Source organism: Pseudonaja textilis, chromosome 1 (assembly GCF_049901715.1).
Source record: "Pseudonaja textilis isolate UNSWEBS1 chromosome 1, rPseTex1.2, whole genome shotgun sequence".
Classification (NCBI taxonomy): Eukaryota; Metazoa; Chordata; class Lepidosauria; order Squamata; family Elapidae; genus Pseudonaja; species Pseudonaja textilis.
This window is the reverse complement of record NC_141990.1, coordinates 189,680,677-189,702,131: the sequence shown is the minus strand read 5'-3', so window position 1 is coordinate 189,702,131 and position 21,455 is coordinate 189,680,677. Positions and strand designations below refer to the sequence as shown.

At 40.4% G+C, this 21,455-nt stretch overlaps 1 protein-coding gene across 5 annotated transcripts in view; it reads right to left on the bottom strand.

Annotated features, from left to right (window-relative positions):
* Nucleotides 1-16,819: 16,819 nt before the first annotated feature.
* STK39 (serine/threonine kinase 39) overlaps nt 16,820-21,455 on the bottom strand; it is a 138,902-nt gene continuing 134,266 nt past the window's right edge. For all 5 annotated transcript variants that reach the window (XM_026697107.2, XM_087920004.1, XM_087920006.1 and 2 more), the window contains one exon: nt 16,820-18,361. In XM_026697107.2, coding sequence (XP_026552892.1) covers nt 18,287-18,361 — 75 coding nt within the window. In that variant the 3' untranslated portion in view covers nt 16,820-18,286. The remainder of the gene's footprint in view (nt 18,362-21,455) is intronic.

Below are 21,455 nucleotides of genomic sequence, written 5' to 3'. Positions count from 1 at the left end.
GTGTTGAGAAGATATCCGGAATGGAATGGCAACTGGGATGGGACAAGGGTACAGTGCCCTGAGCTTCTGAAAGACAGAAATGCACAGATGTGCCAACTTTCCACCTGTAGGGAGATTAGATCAACAAAGATGGTTATAATTTTGCGGGGTTGAGATTCCAAGCGAAGTGGAAGCTAGTTGATTGTCCACAATGAAAACGGAAAACCTGATGCCAAATCCTCAGGACCGGGGAGCAGTATTTCAAAAATATTTGTGACTACCATAAACGGTTAGAACAGTGACCGTGCTTTCTTGGGGAAAAAATGAAAAGGAAATATGAAAAGGGGGCAAATGTGAAAGTGGATCATAAGGCGTTAAAAATTGTTTATGTTTATAACTTTGCTTTGCAGAGGAAAATTCCAGAGCAAAACCAATAAAATATATAAATAAAATTAAATCAGGACTACTTTCTGAAATAAAGGGGTGTCTTTTATAATAAAGGATGTACAGTCCCTGTAAAGGACAGACAATGGTCTAATACGGTGGCTCCCAACCCTTCAGGCCCCAGGGACTGGTTCCGTGGAGAGAGGTTTTTCCGCAGACGAGAAGGGGCATGGTTTTGTGTGCTGCCTGCATCCCACAAATGGGGCTTTGCTTGTTTGCATGGCCTAGTTTCTGGCATGCCTTGGACCAGTGTTGATCTATGGACTGGGGGTTGGAGACTGCTGGTTTAACACAATGGACACAATCTGTATGACTCTGAGCAACTAATCTGTCACAGTACAGCATTAACCAATTGATGAGGAAGGTAAATATACAAAATAATTGAGTCCAGTACCTAATCCAGCAGGAGAGCTTCCATCCATGTTCCCATGTCGGTAAACCACACAGTTTGGACATCCCGCCCTCATCTCCTGAAACTAATTTATTCCAGAACACAATGCAAAGTGTTGTTTGTATAGTCAGATACAAATAGTAGCAGCCCAAGACAGAAGGAAACAAACACACCCAACACTGAAGCCACTGTGAATGGGAATCATACACAAGGACTGCTGTAGTCTCATTATATCTTATCATTTTAATTGTGTGCAAATCTATTTAAATTGATGGAGTAATACCCCAAGTGCAAGATGTGAAGTGTCATACCATTACCTCATGGAGGATGGGTGAGGTTTTATGATTGCTGTCTATGTTGCCTAACAAGATCTTAAGAACTGATTATGCGTCTCGCTGCAAATTACAAATTCATTCCATTAAAAATGGCAAATTAAGTTATGGGAGTGCACAACAAAGCCCAAATGAAATTTATATTATTGAAAAACAAACCTGATATAGAATTTAACACTACTCTATATCTAACATAACATTTGTCAATTTTTTTTAGATTTGGTACGAATCATTGCACTTTATTGTGGTTTATAGTTTATAATTTGAGATATACTGATGATATTGTTAATTTTTGCATAAGAACCTGATTAAGACTTTATTGACATACAGTTTCAAAGTCATGCAAGTTATTCCAACAGGAACATATTTTAAATTATTTTCCCCCTAATGTTATGGTGTCCTTTTAATCTATCTTCTGCTCCCTTTATTTGTACCTACAAATAGGATAAATTCAGAAGAAAAGTAGAAAAGTACAAGAAAAAAACTGGTCGTGATTATTCAGCATTATACACACTTAACTAGCAACAAACTAGGAGCACAGTGGCTCTAGTGGTTGGGATACTAGGCAGGAGATTAGCAAGTCCATGTTTGAGACCTGAGCGCTGCTGTGGGATGGGGTTGTGCTCTTGTCCTTCACTCCAGCTCCTTCCAGGGACATGAAAAGATCTCCCAACAGGGTGTCCCCAGGATATTGGCGATGTCACCGGTTAATCCTTTCAACCCAGAAGTGCCTTGGTACTTCTGATACAAGTACAAAAGCAACAAACTTTGCCGTTCAGTGGATCCTATCCAACTATGCATTAGATTGCACCCCTCAACCAGAAATACAGCATTGCGACAAAGTACCCACCATGAATCGGGAAACCTTCACCTATCTGTGACTTGTCAGATCAAAAAAGTTGATGCTGGCTAGAGCCCTTGTATCTGAAGAGCACCCAGGTTGGAAAAGGTTGATTTGTCTGTCCAGATTTCCGTGCAAGACATGAGTTACCTTTGATGTTAGATATCAAGACACTTATAAATATCACAGAGGAGGAAGAGAAAGAAGAATTACAACCATCATTACCAAGTTCACTGTGCTGTATTATCTTTTGGTCTGTTCTTTAGGAAATTTAAGAGGAATGCTTCTTCCATTTTAAGAAGTAAAAAAACCGTCTAGGTAAACATCTTAGTTAATTGTATCTCAACCCAAAAAAGGTAAAGGCAGAATTGAGTCACAAAAAGCAGTATGAAAAATCTTGGGAGTATTTGAGTGTTTCTCAGATGTGGGAAGTTTTAATTCTGAAAGGGAATCTATACTGGTTTATTTGTGTCTCCACCGGAGCTAGTAAATTAAATGTTGGGGAATTCTAATAAAATAGAAAGACTCTAATGAGAAAATTTAATTGGTCATTATGGGAATAAGGTAGGAGAAAAAAAGAAAGGAAAAAATGGGCTGGGATCAAAGTTAGACAAGTCTCAACTTTCATGGATAAACAGTTAAATATCACCAAGTGAGTATAGATGATCTGCAATTTAAAGCAAGAGAGAAATGAAAATGAGAAATTATTGCTGAGATGCATGAAGCGTCAGTGATAGAAAGATATATTATATATAGGATGAACAATTGAAAATACCCTGGAGACTCAAATGGAACAATTGCTAAAAGCAGGCAAATAAAATTTAATTTACTTGTTTATTGCATTTTCACACCACATAATTTAACAGTTCGTGACAGTGCCCAAAATGTGGCAATTCGAGCTGCATTCGGAATAGCCACTGTGTTCAAATATTGTCTCCTTTGAAATGAAGCTGAGATATACAGGTCGCTTAAGAAACGAGGATTCGACTTTATTATTTTGCATATGGCCCATCTGGGAATTTTTCCTAAATGAAATAAGAAGTAATACTGTATTCCACATTGATGCAGAAAGGAGCTAGGAGGGAAGGACCAGAGTTACGGGATAGATTGAATACATACGTACATCTTGGCTTCATTTATTAAACCTTTTTGAAGATCTGTCTGAAATGTTTACAAAAACTATCCTCACACAGCAGAAAAGTAAGGGGACCTGCATGAGGCCACCATCACATGAGAAAGGTATTGAAAACAGGGGGAAATGTCCTCAACTGGCTATAAATATCTCTACCATGTACACAAACACATAGAGAGCCTGAGGGAAGGCATTTTCCTCCCAAGTAAAAAGACAAGCATTATGTCCCCGTCTTTTAAAGGCCTCAACACAGCAAATCATTGTGACTAAAATTCAGGAGGAATCTGGTAGCCCCTTTTCAGATTAACACATTTAAAGTCATTTATTAAAAGGCACAAACTTTCACATCACCAATTGCTCTCACTGATTAAAACAATGGAGGATTTGAATTAGGGTGAATTCTACCTAGTCTTGATGCTCTAATCCAGGGTTGTCATACTCGAGGCCGGTGGACTGGTTCTGGCCCACGGGGTGCTTAGAACTAGCCTGTGGGGCCACCCTGGAAACAGTGAAGGACAGGCCCGTGGTGCCTCTGCCAGTGAAAACAACCTCGTTTTTTGCTGGCAGAGGGTTGCAGAAAGCCGTAATAGCTGAAAATGGAGCTTGGGAGCCTGTTTTTGCTGACAGAGCGCTCGGCCCTCCACAGGTGCCTCCGACATGAGTGCTGGCCATGGCCCCACCGTCCCCCCGCCCAAGGTCAAACATAACCCTGATGCGGCTCTCAATGAAATCAAGTTTGACACCCTGCCCTAATTGCTATACTAAACTGGCTCACAAACTGGCAAATGAAATCTAAAATACAAGGATGGGTAATCCCATATTTTTCTGTTGAATGAAATGGCGACTGATTTTGTACTCTGTGCTGTTGATTGAGTGAGTAGATGCAAATATTAAAATCAAGATTCACCATGAAACTGACCATTGTGGAACAGTTTTTTCCTGCATTAACCATTTTTCAGGGATTGTATGCTCAACGAGCACTGAAAGTAATGAGAAAACCAACATATTTTGTAGATACATTTCTCATCCGGTGCAGATTCCATCCTTATTAATATATTCATTTCTCATCCAGTGCAGATTCCTTCCTTATTAATATATTAATTTTTAGGACTGATGAATTTTTAGGACTGATGAATAATATATTAATTTTTAGGACTTTTATGTCCCCAAAGCCCAAAGTCCTGATAAAACATTTAAGCAATGCAGGGATAAGTTTGATCTTTACCGCATAGTAAGATGCTCCCCACATAACTTCTCACACAATGGCATCGTTTTATTAACATCTGCCACTAAGATTACAGACCTCAAATGTGAATATCCTACTAAATCTCAAACCTTTTGGGATAGATTTATCAACTGAATGGCACAGACATAATTATTGAACAGCTTCTAAATGGAATAAAATTTTAATGGCATAGAATTAACCCCAGGATATAAAATGGTGGTAGGTAGTATTGATGAAAGTGAAGCTTTTTTGAGTATTTTTTTTTTTGGCATTTTGCAAAAATACATTGCTATGGCCTTCGGTAGCATCATCATTTAGACTTGTTATAGAAGCATTAGCCATGAAGTCTTCCAATGTTTGCTGCTCATAATACTTATTCACAGTTTACTGAGATCATTTACAGCCAGGAACAGCCAGCAAGAACCAGAAAAACCACAAATAACATGATCTTAGGAAAGTTTAATCATAACAATAATTCCAAAGCCGTCCTTGATTTACAACCACAACTGAGCCCATAATTTCTGTTGCTAAGTGAGACATTTGTTAAGTGGGTTTTGCCCCATTTTACAATTTTTCTTGCCTCATTGGTTAAGTGCATCACTGCAGCTATTAAGTTAGCAACACAGTTAAGTGAATATACAGGTAGTTTTCAACTTACGGCCACAATTGAGCCCAAACTTTCTGTTGTTAAGTGAGACATCTGTTAAATTGTTTAAGAGCTTTGACCCATTTTACAACTTTTCTGGCTACTGTTGTTAAGTGAATCATTGCAGCTGATAAGTTAGTAACACGGTTCTTAAGTGAATCTGGCTTTCCCATTGACTTTACTTGTCAGAAGATTGCAAAACCTTCTGTGACCTTGGGACATAGCAACAGTCATAAACATGAACCAGTCGCAAAGGGTCTGAATTTTGACACAGGATCAGGGGGATGCTGCAAAGGTCATAACTATGAAAAACAGTCATAGGTCACATTTTTCAGTGCTTTTGTAACTTTGAATAGTCTCCTAATTGTAAGTCGAGGATTCTCTGTATTTTTAAGTAACTACTTTTGTAGAAATGTAACCTTCATGGTTTTTGCAAAGAGAGCATCTATTTCTCTAAGTCCGTGATGGCGAACTTATGGCATGCGTGCCACAAGTGGCATGCAGAGGCATTTGTGCCGACACGCAAGCTGCAGGCAAACTTACCTCACTGTGCATGCACACGCCTCACAACTGATTTTTGGCCGGTTTGAGGCCTTTTTCAGCCTCCCAAAGGCTTGAGGAAGGCTTCTGCAGGCTTTTCAACTAGGCCCGTTTTGTCACTTCCTGTTTTTCCGGAGATACCAGAAGTGATGAAATGGACCTAGTTTTTGGCCTGAAAAGACTACAGAAGCTTTCCTGAAGCCTCTGGGAGGCCAAAAAAGGCCTCAAACCGGCCAAAAATCAGCTGTGAGGTACAGTGCAGGTAAGGGGGCAGTAAGGTGGAGATTGAGCGTGCATGCATAGGGAACATGGGGATGTGTGCATTGCCTTCTGGGTGCTGACACGCAAGCGTGAGCATACAAGTGCGCGCACAATTTTTGGCACAGGAGCCCAAAAAGGTTAGCCACCACTGCCCCTAAGTTGATCCAATAATTTGGCTAATCAACCATCTTGTTTGCCAATTAAATTGTACAATAAACTTCCCAATAATTTTCCTCCTCCTCTTTCTTCATATGCCTGGGACAAAAATGCAGCAGTGTCCTGAAAGTTCCTTCGATCCATAAAACTCCCTTAAGGAAGCGGGGGGAGAAATAGAGGAAGGATATCGGGGAGGAAAGGATTCAAGTGAGCTGAAATTTCCAATTTCCACAAAGTCATGTTCCTGGTGAAAACTCATAGGGTTTCATCTATTTGCTGGCAAAATCAGTGCTGGGCTGTTTCATATATCTTACATGGCTTTTTTCACTTATTTAGGGTAGACAGTGGTAGGGAACTATGGTCCCTTTATGACTTGTGGACTTCAACTCTCAGAATTCCCAAGCCAGCATGGAATTCTGGAAGTTGAAATCCACAAGTCATAAAAGGGCCATAGTTTCCCACCCTGTAGAGTCACCAGCCTGTTCACTTATTATTTGTGGTGGAAAGACACATTCGTTGTGTGAGGCTTCTGTGCACTAGAGTGAGCTGTCATACTCCCACTGAGCCATGGTGGCACAGTGGTTAGAGTGCAGTCTGCAGACTACTTCTGCTGATTGTCGGCTGCCTGCAATTTGGCAGTTCAAATCCCACCAGGCTCAAGGTTGACTCAGCCTCCCATCCTTCCGAGGTGGGTAAAATGAGGATCAAGATTGTTGGGGGGGCCATATGCTGACTCTGTAAACCACTTAGAGAGGGCTGTAAAGCATTGTGAAGCAGTATATAAGTCTAAGTGCTATTGCTATTCCTAACATCAACAAGAAAAACAGTACGACATCCTGCTGTTGCGGCTGCTTCTCTTTCTCCAGAAATAAAATAGGAACTCAGAAAAAGCCCACATTTATTCTTCTTCCATTGGCTCCCTTCACGGCTGCTTGAAAAACGAATATCTCTCTTCAAAGCAATTATAGTTCATCCTCGAACAGATACAGTACTTGATTTCCAGCAGGATCTGAAATGAATTGTAGCCTTCAGTTCCTTACCCTGTACAGCTAGGAAGAAATGGAAACTAGCGAACAAGAAGAAGGAATTATTTAAGACTCGGATTTCATACAGGTGGGAAGTTGGAGAGGAAGGGAGATCTGCATAAAATTGGCTGCCATTTCTAGCCTTATCAAAACATTTTAACAAGAGTTATGTGTGCCCTATTTATTATTGGCAACCTTAACACATCTGGATAGGAATCAGAGAACCCTCACTGTGTGGGTGTAACATAGCTCTTCTAGCTTAAACAAACAAACAAAAAAGGCTTTTTCCCATTGCCATTGAAGTATTAGGAAACCAACACTTGACTAGAAATTGTCCTTGCCTTATAGCTATTTGTTTAGCAACCATTCAAAGTTACAATGGCATTAAAAAAAACCCGACTCTCCTTTATAACCACTGCAGCTCATAATCAAAATTTGAGCCCTTTGGCAACTGGCACATATTTATGACAGTTGCAGCATTGCAAGGTGATACGATCACCATTTGCAATTGGACCAGCCAGCTTCCGACAAGCAAAGTCAACGGGGGAAGCTGGATTCACATAAGGACCATGTGATTCACTTAACAACCATGGTCATCGTAAAATTGGGTGAAACTTAACAACTGCCTTGCTTAGCAACAGAAATTCTAGTCCCGGTTGTAGTCGTAAGTCAACGACTACGTGTATTAAAGCTGAATATATCAATTAAAAAGTAGAGTCTCGGCAATGCCATCTCTGGGACAAGCATGCCAAATTGCTGTACCCAGTGTGAGATCTCTTTAAGTTTCCAGAAACACAAGCAGTCATTCCAGTTTCCTTGGCTCATTAATTTCTCCCAGCTCCCTCGCAGTGTTTTGCAAATGGGAATTCATGATTTATCGTTTGCTTTTATTAATCTTTAAAATAACGTCTCTCCTTAAAATTATTATTTCACCCACTTCATTATGTCTTGATTATCTTTTCACATTTCATTTGGAAGTAGCCAAAGCTGGATGTTTCATCTACTTACCCTAATGCCTTTGGCTTGGTAGACATTTTATTTTATAGCAACACAATGATCAAAAAAATTAAATCCCCCCAAATTTGAACTGAAAAGATATGGAGAACTAAAAGCTGTGAGAACCACGTAGCTGTAGGCACAGTATAATAAGCTTAATTTTTAAAAATAAATAAATAATAAATCTAGCTTTCATAAATCACTGAAACAACAGGGAGCCCCAAAGTGTTAAGAAGGGAGCACTGTCAACCCTAAACAGCTTCGACTTTCCTACCTACCCCTCAGATATAGATATAAGCTAAGTTGTATAATAAATCTTGATCTTAATATAAACAAGAATGACGCCAATGAATGAATTGTCTTTGGAGCTGAAAAGATTGCCTAACTGTAAAGAAAAGGCAATGAAAAGTCACTGATTCTAAAAAGTGGGAAAGAGAAAACAAGTGGATAGGAAGAGAGATTAAATATTACATAGGAACACAATTGCCTCGTAACTCTGTAATCTTCCTATAACCAGCTATAACGGCCCTCTGACATTGACTGAGAAATAAAAGAGCACAGCCTGTTTTCAGAGGTGCGCTCATGCCAAAGCAACAACAACAAAAAAAGCAGAAAGATGACAACGCACACACAGACCATGTGTGCAATTTAGCCAACTTTTGCTTGAGGGCATGTTTTCTAAATGGAGCTGTCGAACATCTCATTTGCATGATGATCCACCAGTGCCCCGGCCTCCCATAATGATGGAAGCTGTCCATTAACTTGGTTTCATTCCGCAGGTCTGATTGCTTTGGCTATTCAGATAAGCCAGACAAGTGGCAATCCAGCAATCATAAACAGCAGCCATAAAAAATACCGTGGTTTTTTTTTTGTTTTTTTAATGTCCCCTGTAAGGTTGAGTTTATCTGCAATGGCAAAATTGAGTCAGACTGTGTTGCAGAACTCAGCTATTCAATCTAGATATCACAACATTTGGGCTGTCGTATAAAAGAAGGACAAGCTAAAAAGAAAAACAAAAGAGATTTTCTAACACTAAAAAAAAAAAGCGTTTGTGAGGGTTTTTTTTCTTGCTTATGTGGGCAAATCCTACAGTTCATTAGCGGAGAAGTAAAGATGCATAAAAAGCAAAAGTTAGTTTTATGGGCACGAAACCGAAGGATCATGTAGTCCAGCATGCTCTTCCTATAAGAGGTCATTCGGAAGCCCACGAGCAGGATAGGGGGTTAATCAAACTCCCATTCTCCAAGACCTGGTATCCAGAAACAAGTGACCTCATTAAAATTTGGCGAGTGTGTTCCCCACCCCCCCATGGACCTTGAATGCTTATCTTCTATTTTTCAGCCTTTACCCCGTGCACTGAGCAGATAGAGGGTGCTGCCAAACAACTTTGAGAACTTGTATGTACAACGTTACGAAGTGCTGATTTGGTTCACAGAATGAACCTTTGTGATTAACTGGAATCGACTCTTTCAGGAACTAAAAGAAATTTAGCAAATAGATCAACACGCACGATTGCAGGCATTAAAGTTTCTCGGCAATAAAAATTTCCATTCCACCGAAGTCAAAACTGATGTGTACTAACTCAAAAGGAAGGCAATCCTTGTAACTTCTCATATCTTGCAAATGAAAAAGAGAGTAATCAATCTCCGAGACAGAACTGGGAGCAAAAACGAGAGCTTGCGGCAAAGGAATGTCTAGGATGAGAGAGACCAACTTTTTAATGCAGGAACCAATCGGGGTCAGTCACCAGAGGTTGAGTCTTCCGACTTTCCGACTCATGCGGGAGTCCCTCCTCAGGGAATTTCTCTCTCATCGGAATGTGGACACACATATTTGCCTTCATTCAACTTTTTAGATCCATCCACGTTCAGCATAAGGGTTTGAGAGCCCCATATTGCTCATGTGTATGAGAAAGTTCTGGACATTTCCTTTTTAAATGGTGATATTTAAATTACAAAATGGGTCCATTCCCACTTTGAAGCAGGCAGAATTTATTGCTGTGAATATTTTAGCAAACATCATCGGAGATGATTTGAGGGCCAGAGAAGAGGGGAGGACTAGGGGATTATTGTTACGCACGTATAGTCTACTAAGAGTGTAGGTTGGCTGACAATATCAACAGAATGAAGACTAGTGAAGTGTGGCACGCACAGGTGTTGGGATGCTTCCTTCACAAATGCACATCGCCAGAACAATAATTTTGCAAGTATTCCAGTGCCACCTGCCAAAGAAATCAAAGTGAGAATAAAAAGCCTGCTCCCACTACCCAAAGCATAATGCAAGCTATTGTATTGGAAACTTATTTAGCTTAAAAATGGCTAAAAACAGGTAAACACTTTTGGAGGGTCACAAATGGAAGGAGAACAATCTGCCTATGGGGCTAGAGAAAAAAGAAATGTATTTTATCTCTACTGTCTTCTACCTCATTGCAATTAAATAACTTAAATTTGGAGTATATAAACCAAAAATTAAAACATCCATAGTCCATTGAAACTCCTCATAGTAATAGCATAAAAAACTCCAGTCAAAACCCAGAGTAAACAAAAAGATAAATATAAAGGTAACAAATAAGGAATAATGGAAAATAATAAGAATAATTGATCATTTAAAAATGTCCTTAAAAACCAGCAGGGAAGAAGCTAGTTTGATCTCCAAGATGTTCTTGGCCAAGGCTTCTACTTGTTTAGAAGAGCACATATTCCCTTAGAATTTGAATATTTGGACTGGGTGGTTTACACAAAGATGATGAAAAGGCACAGGTATCTCTTATATTCATAAATGTGTGTGTGTGTGAGAGAGAGAGAGACAAAGACAGAGACAAAGACAGAGACAGAGAGAGAGAGAAGTAACCTTCATGTCAATTTGAAAGGATGATTCTGAACAGAATTTGGACAGCTTTTCTTTTTTCTTTTCTTTCAGAAACAAGGAAGAAGTAAAAATGTTGACTTTAGACTGAGAAGTCATGGATTGTCAAAAGATATTCTCAGTCATCAACAGTCATGGCAGTCTAAATGCTTTTTCCAAAAGGCAACTGGACTTCGCTTTTTGTTTGCAGCTTCTTGGATAAAAAGCACAACATTTTCAAACAAAAAAAATCCAAGAAAGTCCAGTTGCCTTTTGGAAAATGCACCTTTGTGGATTCACAATTCCACTCTTTCTAAACTCACTGGGCTTTAGCTGCTCAGTCTTGTATGAGGGGACAGCTGTAGAAACCAAATGCGCAAACAAAAAAGTTTAGAGATTAGTATTCCCTCTTAATCTAACATGCAGAATCTTGGAACCCTAGAAGTGAAGGCAGGATTATACACAGTAATAAATTTAACTGTATTTCTGGAGTAGGAAGGTTGAGGTATGGATAATGATCGTTACTTATGAGACAGAAAAACCAGACGACCTCTAAATGTTGCCGCTAAACCTATTTTCAGCAGACAACTGGTAGCAGTAAGCAATGGTAGGAACTGTAGTTTAATGATATCTGCAGACCTCCCCACCTCTATTCCAAGTTGGCTTCCTGTATCCACTTATTTGCACAGACTGAATTTGAGGAAGAAGACAACGTATGTGACATCAAGATACTGAATCAACAGCTTACAAGTTGCCCAAAACACTCAGTTGACTTCTGATACTAAGAATTTCAGAGAGTGAGAATTTGGGGGGTTTCAGGTCCTGGCAGAGCAAGAGAATGTCAGGAACAGGCAAAATACAACCATCAGTTCTCCACAATCTTTTTCAGCACACACAACATTTCAAAGCTTGATGTATCCCCCTCAAGAGAACACAAAATCCTGGCAAGAAAACTGCAGCCGAAGGTAGGCTGATCCATTCACAGCAGCACAAGAGTTTGATTTCCCCACCCCCCACCCCCTTTTAACCTTTATCTGTGTTTTTTTTTTATTAATTGCTCATTCCAAACAGCTGGGCCAAATTTTATACTAATTGCATAGCAGGTTCATTAGTCCCATCGAACAAGAGAGATACATCCCTGTAATTATTCAACTGAACAACTGTCTGTGTTTTGGGTCTGATGATCACCCTAGTGATTTAATCGATATTCTACTTCACATTCAGATGTGCAATCTGGCATTTAGGAGGCGATTTTGGAATGCCACCTAGCATTTTCTGAGAAGCCCAGACAGTCAATTCCTGTCACAATCAATGGACCAACACTCCTTGATCTGAGGGGGAAGCACAGCTTGCACTTGCTAGAAAACACTAGAAAGAAAAACAAAGTTCTCTCTCTCTCTTCCTCTCTCTCTTTCTTCATCTTAGCATTGCTGTACAGTTTCTATCAACTTCATGCCACTCAAAGAACTGAAGCAAGCCCTGGTATGTGGTTTCTGATTCCAAAATTACAACCAGTCCAAAATACCACCTGAATTTTTGCACAAAAAGCGAGCTCCATTTCACCTCCAGAAGGCAGAAGCAAAAGAGAAATGCAAAGTCTGTTATCTCACACAGAAACCACACATTGCTGGGATTTATAGGAATGAGAATTTTCTACATTTTGGACCAGACAACACAATGAACAACCTCTAATATCAGATCAGTTGCATCCCCTTGGATTCACAGGATAAATGTGGTCTCCGACCATGAAAAGATTACTAGGCCTTTATCAGGATTTTTGTCTCCCTAAAAATACATTCTAATCCATCAACAATGGTTTGCAAGTTTCAATAGCTGGGTTAAGCCAAAAGTAAATCCAATCTCTTATGATTTGAAAGAATGCATAAAAACCCTGCAAAATGTACTCAGTGCAAATTGGAAAAAAACAACAACGCCCAACTGCAACCCTGAATGTTAGGAATAGTCAGTTTCTGTGCTCTGAGAAATGGAAAGTCATTTCTATTATCTTTTTCTTGTTTTGCTCTGAATTTCTATTTATTTCTATAGATATTTATTCGCAGATGAGAGAATGAAAGTGTGAGTTGTTGGTTTTAGGACCAGAGAAGACTATTATGTAAATAGTCACCAACTGCTCATCTTCCTCATCAGGCAGTCTGTGGCTTTGAGGGAAGGGTAGTGTTGTGGACCCCCAGCAGTGGAGATGGCAGCAGAGTCAGACAGTGGGGAGGAACAGTCCGGGAGTCTGGGGAAGACTTGGATGAGGGTCCTGCGTCCGATACAAAGATGGGATCTGGGATTATCTGCTGACTCTGGAGCCTCCAGAATCTGGCAGCAGCGAGGCAGAGGAACAAAGAGAGCCTGTTCCCAGGGCGCACGTGTGCAGAGCTGCCCGAAGGCAAGAACAGTTAAGACAAAAGGGGCGACTCAGGAGTAAGGCTTGGAGGTTGATGGCCCTCCAATAAGACATAAAGGAGGAGCAAAGGGACATGAACTTTTGCAGGAAGCAACTTTGTTTGTACTGGTCAGTTTGAAACCTGATGCTCTGTATTGAATTTGTGCTCCGTCTGGCCTTGTATAACTAATTGGAAATTTAATCATTGGCAGCATTTCAAGGAAGATAAAGGTGCGTGCTTATCAGACTTATCCTGAAGAACTTTGGGCAATTTCCATGGGACTCTTTACAAACTGTTTTGAGACTCATTATGGGCTGTGAATGAATAAAACTCACAGCCGTTGATATAAAGAAAAAAAGGTTTTGGGCTAATGTGTGTTTGTTAGTGTCTCAATAAGCCTTGGTCAGAACAGGTAGGGGGAAAAAGACTATTGGTTTGAACCACTGTGGAGAATGGGAAGCTCTTGCATTCTTTCACTGGCAATGGGCAATCAACTACAAATAGTCCCCATTTAACAATTGCTTCATTTAACAACAGTTCACTGTTACACTGGTGATACAGTAACTTTACAACCAATTGTCCCAAAGGTGCTTTTTCAGGAGGCAACTGGACTTTCTTGCTTTTCCTTTGAAGATGTTTCGCTTCTCATCCAAGAAGCTTCTTCAGCTCTGACAGGATAGTGGGGAATGGAATATTGCAAACAACTGGTCATTTGCATCCTTTTAGCGGGTCGTTGAAGCACTTGGAGATTCCCTTCCATTCCTCACTATCTTGTCAGAGCTGAAGAAGCTTCTTGGATGAGAAGCGAAACATCTTCAAAAGAAAAAACAAGGAAGTCCAATTGCCTCCTGAAAAAGCACCTTTGGGACAACCATGACCTGGACGACTGAGAATCTCTACAGACTTTTACAGCCAATCCTTACATTCACAACTTTAAAACAAAGGAAAGCTGAGGTAAGGTCGTAAGCCCAATCAGAGTTTCACTTAGTGACTGCCCTTGTTTATGGTCATTAAACAAGGACTACCTGTATTTCATTTGGCTTTAGTGTTTGCAAGATGGATTCTTATTTAGCAAATTGTGTCTAAGGAAGCTATACAAGTTGACTTTTCATATATACTGTCCCAATATAGCTTTTTTTCCTGAAAGGTGATCATCTAGGTCTCAAGCCAAAGGTTTGAAGACCAACTAGTGGCACCACAGAAGCAGTTTCTTCCTTATTAAAATGAATAAGCCTAATCTTCAGGCACAAGTGTCCTCCATGTTAGATGTTGTTGTTCTGTATAGTCGATAGGTATGGGTTCAATTCTGCTGAAAGATTGGACATGGAACATCTAGCATAGAGGATACCTTCCCTTGAAGGAATGCAACTGGTTATGTAGTACCACAGACTGGACAATGGCTAGTACAACACCCATGTTGTACCTGGGACCCTCCTGCCAACTCCCAGCTCCCCTCCCCTCCCCCCCAAATTAAGCCAAGTAAAATCATGAGGTCTGTGAGTTTTGATTAGACAGCTTAACAACGTGCTTCCTCTCCTAATAAATGGGCCCCTGACAGAGGCTCATTCACCAAATAAAGTTCATGCTAAATAGCAGCAATTGTATTATTTTCATAGGTCTCTTAAGACAGACGCAGTAAATTAAGAGGGCATATAATGGCAAACACGGCAGAAGAGGGGAAACCAGAATCAAAAGCTCCTTCTTTTTCATCGGCTTGAATCAGAATTGTTGAGTGGGGGGGAGGAATGAAAAAATTGGCATTTAAATCTTGACGATTTAGATCTAGGAATTTCGGTTTATTTCCCCCCCAATGTTTGGATATCATGGCAAACAATTTCATGAGTAATATTTTATTCAACATATGCAGGTAAACCTTTGGAAGTATTCGTGCCACTACTACATGCCACCATTAATACAAGGTTGGGCATTAGCTACCGCATTTTAATTTCAAAGAGAGTGTTGACTTTCCACTTGATATACGGTATTTTTTTCTCTCTTGGGGTGTTAGCATGGCCTCGACTGTCAACAGTAGCTATGTAAAGGAGGTCAGGTAACTAAACTACTGTTCCTGGAGAATTACTGCACGAAGACTGAGATTTAAGAGAACGCTGAGCAGAGGGAGAGAAAGGTATTAATGCTGCAGTGGGGACTCACAAACTAGCAAATGCCTTTCTGTAGTGTTCCCATAAGGCAAATGTGGCAATGATACAAAGGTCTCGCACACTAATCCTATCCAGCTAACAAGATAGTAAGTGTATGTGTGTGTGTGGGGGGGGAATGTTCAAAGACCTGGCAAAGGGGCCTGCCCCCAAACTGGGAGAATTTCAGTGAGAATGTTAAGTTTGTAGCCAGTGGTGTTTAAGAGGTTGTTTGTCCTCTGTGCTCCTAATTTTTCTCCCTAATGCCACCACAGTCAAGATTCTCTGTGTTTAATCTGCAAAGTCAGAACGGTAACCGTTTCTAATCCATGCCTTCTGAGCGTTTCATGTGTTAAAAACCCAATTGCGAAATTTTCACGCAGTAAGCAGCGGTAGCGATGATGAGTTTTGCAAAGCTCAGAGGGGGAAATGAGTCTTAAGAGCTCTTTGAATGAAGCATCACAAAGAGGGCTCCTGTACCCCAAGAAACAACGAACCAAGGGCATTAATCCAGATCAAAAGACATCCAAACCAATCTCCAAACTTTGACAGGCTGGCATGGAGGAAAGTGGTCTTAGAAGTAACTTAGCCCCAAACCGTTTCAAAGCTTTTAGGGTTAAAATGAGTACAGTAGGCCTGGCAACAATTAAACTAAAAAATGTCATGTACCCCAGTACCACTGGGGTGGTGGTGGAATCTACATCTGTACCAGCATTTTTTCCATATAATTGTCAAAGGCGCAGCAATACATGCATGTCATGAGAATAATAACCAGTTCATACGTAAGATATAACATGGTCCATTTCGATTTGGCTTAGCATGTTAAATGAAGCTATTCATAAGCCATACATCCTGGTTTTATTCTTAAGTCACTCATGCCAGAGTTACCTTCTGTTTGTATTACTGCAACACACCCTACATGGGGCTGCCCTTGAAGATTATCCAGGAGTTGCGATTGGTCCAGAATGCAGTAGCATGTGCAGTTTGGAGCATCTTGTGGTTCACCTGATTTAACACCACCGCTGCATGCACTTGCTTTGAACAACTACATTAACAGGAATTATAACTGAAAGGGGGTGGAGACTCTTCCACCAAACTCAACCACTGGAGATTATTTTGATCGGTTCCTATAATTTCCTTGGCAATATAAAACATAAGCATTGTACTATTTTTCTTTTTCTTTTCCAGGACTGTTTTTTCGACTTTCCAAAGTAGCCTGCAGCCCCGGGATTTCATGGTGGTCTCCTATCCAAATGCTAATCAAGATTTAAATTCTGTACAGTGTTTTTCAAGATCAGTCAAGACCGGCTCGAAATGCCACTTGACTCACAATGAATAAAAAAGAATGACAAAAAGGTTAAAGAAACTGACCTTTGTGTTTCTATCCATGGATGGCTAGTAGTTAAGACATGAGAAAATCAGGAGAGAATAATTTAAAGTAAATCTAGGTTCATCATGAAAGAAAAGTCAGCAATCTATTTGTGCAATACACCTTTATTTTCCTTTACCTCCGCAGTCAGTCTTTAATTAATCATTGTGTAAACAACAGAATGGAATGAAATTACATTGAATTGTATGCCAATGGTCTAGAACACCTCAAACATTAATGACAAGGTATTATAAATAACTTTTAAATAACACATTTGCCATTTTTCCCTTAGGTTAGAGAGCTGCCATTTACCTAAACTTAGCAAGGAATTGGTTTTATGTGGGACAATCCAGTAAGTCCACGCCTTTGAAAATGTATCAGACTGAAATCTCATTCCAAAGCCACCAACTCCAAAATATCTATGCCACAGATTAAACTTATGACTACTTTGGTCAGAAGTGTTTAAATATTGTGTAACACCTTCTTCTTGTTTCATTTTCTTGATTTTCTTTCACCACTTAAATCATTGCACAAAGCCCTTTCTTATTATTTGCACTCCACCTGGATGTTCTGCAGAATTTCAAGTAAAGCTCAGATTCTCTTCAAGTTTTATTATTATGAAACAATTCCTATCATCTCTTAATTATAAACCAAATCCATGACGGGTAAAACAAAGGCATTTTAGCTTAATGGCAACTGTTTACACGGTTCAGCTTATAGAATTCCCCCAACAAAGTAGGCCATAATTTATTTGTCTTTGAGTTTCTGCTATAATAATTCATTCCCATGACTCAGAAAATTGAAGCACGGTGTGTGTCTAAAAATGAGATGAGCTTGGTTTAGCATAGGTTCAGGCACAATCTTAGAACGTTAATATTTGCAAGGCACCTCCCACGCCACTGACAATCCAATGAGGAATGCTTAAAGGAACACACAAACCAAACAAAACCCAAAACTAATGCCTACATCAGTTCAAAACTAGGGATTGGGACAAATACTTCAAAGAGAAATCTCCACTTCCCTTTAAATAAACATAATTTAACTGCAGCTAGCACATAAATCATGAAAGGGGGGGGGGAGTCCAATTTCATACAGCTAGGATATATATTGCATAAATAAAAGGGGGGAAAATTCACAGTTGGTTTTAAATCAGGAATTCAAGTTTGGCTAATAAACCCTATCGTTTATAGTCACGTTCATTCTACATACAACCAACTAATCAAAAATTGTCCACTAAATAATGACTGTTTCATTTGAATTAAAGAAGAAATAGCTCTGACAGCAGATTCCTTTTGTAACCAATGGGTACAGCCACTCAAGTGCATTTCCGATCGTCTGTTCTCTTGTCAGGGAAATCCCACCCAACTGCTGAAGCAGCACTGAGTGGCTTCTGAAATGTTAGCAAGGAGCGGTGGAGCTGTGGGCTTTCGCTTGTTTCCAACCTGGTGAGGTGCTACTGGATGAAGCGGAACTCCGTGTGTGGTGCTTGAAAAATTTCCTTCACAATGTAAAGCTGGCCTCTTCGCAATCACACCCTTTGGGTGGTGGTGGGGGGAGGGTCAGGTGCTTTGGCATCAGCTGACGCTTAACTGAGCAAACCCAATCAATTTTACCTCGTCGGGGATTTCCGTACCGTCACAACCAGAAGCCTGAAAAACACAATGCCAAAGGAGCAGCGTTAGCGGGGTTTAAAGGGGGCTGAGAGAGACTCTTGAGAAAGTCAACCTCCTTCCCTTTCTCCTTTCCTTTCCTTTCTTTGCTGTCCCTTCCCTTCTTTTTTACAAATAATTCATATCCAACGTACTTTCCTCCTTCTATTTTCCCCACAATTAACAACCCTGCAAGCTGCAGTGGTGGGATTCAATTTTTTTTTAACTACCGGTTCTGTAGGTGCGCCTTGGTGGGCGTGGCAGGGGAAGGATACTGCAAAATCTCCGGTCAGAGGTGGTATTTGCCAGTTCTCTGAACTACTCAAAATTTCCGCTACCAGTTCTCCAGAACTGGGCAGAACCCACTGAATAGGTGAATTGGTCTGAGAGAGATTGATTGTCTCAAGGTCATCCAGCTGGCTTTCATAGCTAAGGCCTGACTTGAATGGGTCTCTTGCTTTCTAGCCTGGTGCTTTAAAATTATATTTCATCTATGCAGGTGAAATATTCAGTCAAGAAGCCTTTTTGAGTGAACATGGCAATTAGAAGATTTAATCCGCTATCTTCTCAACTCGGCCTCTCTTCCTACACCATTATTTGACATCATCATTGCAAAAGTGAGGTTTAGATACACTTTCTGATAGAAGCAATGTAGCTTTGAATATAAATGAATAGTCCTTTGGCTGTCGTGTAAGAGGGTGATTCAAACGCTGTGTAGTACTGTATTAAATTTACTGGTATTGTGTATGTGTTTTAAATGACTAAACAATTCATGCAAATTTAAACTGTATGTGATTATTCAGAGTGAGGCAACAGAATTCAGTGAAACTAACCCCCAGATAAACCAGTAAATTTAACTTCAAATATCGTGAACTGGCCTGAACCTATTTGCTACTGAATACAATGGGGTCAGTATAGCTGATTATTGTTAACTAAAGTTCGCATAAATTTATTGGCACAGAATTTTCAATCAATATTACTAATTACATCAACAGTCTAAACATGTACACTTTCTATTTAAAGCAGGCTAGTCTTCAGATTGTCCAGCATAACCACAGATTGATACCATTATGAAGAAGGCAAATTTGCCACATATGCCATTAATCATGCATTGTCAATTGTTTTAGGAGTGCCAATAATTATGCTTGTAAACATTACTATAAAGAATACTTACACTAAGCTGAGGCATCACTTTATGAGGAAACTATTTTAGAGAAAGTTGTCAATAAAGAAGCTATATGTTTTGCCACATATACTTTTACTGCTGGAGAGCCTTGGTATCTTTTATTTCCAAAACTGTAATACGGAAGCTAAATTGTGTTGAACATTCTCTGGTTAATTGGTGGATTCCAAATTACTCAACAACGGTTCATTTGGGAAAACTCATTCTTCTATTGTTAGTGGGGATTACTAATAATAATGTACACTGCTGATTGCAAGAAATGTGGGTGGGGGGAGGCTTTGTTGCTAAGTATAAATCACATTTCACCTGCAGAACCCAAAACACTGTACAGGTAGCCCTCAAGTTACAACAGCAATTGGGACAACACTTGCTATTCCAGTTGCAAAGGGTGATGTCACATGGCCATACCGCTTAGCGCTAGCAATCCTGGCAGTCCCAGTTGCCACCATAATCCCAAAAAAGATGTGAGTCATTTAGCATAGAGCACGCCATGAGCAAGTTGAGGAAGGTCCGGCAGAGACTGTAGGTGGGAGCGATTTACCAGAGCAACATGCAGTCTCCCTGCTGGCTTGCCCATTTGACTTTGCTTGTCAGAAGACGATTGGGAAGGTTGCATATGACGACTGCGTAACTACAGCTCCCTGTGATAAACCGTGAACTGGGCACTCAAGTGCTTGGATCACAATCACATGACCAATGGGGGCGCTGTGATGGCCAGAACTTTGGGGACCATTCATATGTCCATTTTTTTCAGCACTGTCAAAGGGTTGTGGAACAAATGGAAGTCAGCCAATAACTATCTGCCACAGGGGGTCCCCAACCCCTGGTCCATGGACTGGTACTGGCTGTGGCATGCCAGAAACCGGGCCGCAGAAGCAAATGAAGCCCCATCTGCAGGAAGCACACTAAACCACATCCCCTTCGGTCTGCGGAAAAATCTCTCTCCGTGGAACCGGTGCTCAAAAGGTTGGGGGCTTCTGATCTACAATATAGGGAGAACCATTTGCTATGGTTGACCTCTTGCAAAGATCAAGCCTAGTTTGAGACAATACTTATAAACCACTTTAACTACTGAAAAATTAGCTCTTCAGACTTCAACAGGATTGCAATGATGGTGTAACAGAACTGTTTCTAGGCCATGACTTGGAGGGGGAGCTGCTGAGGAACCCGAATGTGCTTCATGTTATTATTATTCTGACAGAGTGATTACATTGTTTCCTAGTCCAATGATTAAATGGACACTCACCTTAGTCATAATTACTACTGGTTAATGTATTTGATGGCAACTCTCTCAAAATGGCTCTGCAACTGTTCACCACACAGACACGTAAGGAGTCCCTGCAGATTTTACTCTGCCAATCATTACTGACTATAGGAGGCAGTGTACATCTCCATTGCAAGGGCGGATGAGCTAGCGCTTTCCAAAGGCATTTCTGCAGTCTTGTAGCCAACATGAGGTCACAGAGCACACAGACATATGTACACATTAATCCTTTACTGTACCAGGTAGTCCTTGGCTAATAACCAATTTGTTTAGCAACCAACTGGAGCTACAATGGCATTGAAAGAGAATTGGCTCGCAACTAGTCCTCATACTTACAAACGTTGCAATATCCCCAGGGTCATGTGATCAAAATTAGGGAACTTGGAAACCGCAGGTATTTGTAACAATTGCAGCATCCCGGAGTCATGGAGTCACCATTTGAGACTTTCCTAGCCGGCTTCTGACAAGCAAAGTCCGTGGGGGAAACCGGAAATGGTGACTGACCCCTTTCTCTTGAATCTAATATAAATGTTTTAAACAAATAAATATAAAACAAGGGCATCCTTCCAACAATGAGGAATAATAACAGGGAAGAGAAGTTGCTCAGTCAATCAGGACACTTTGATTTCATGTGGGAATGCCTGATT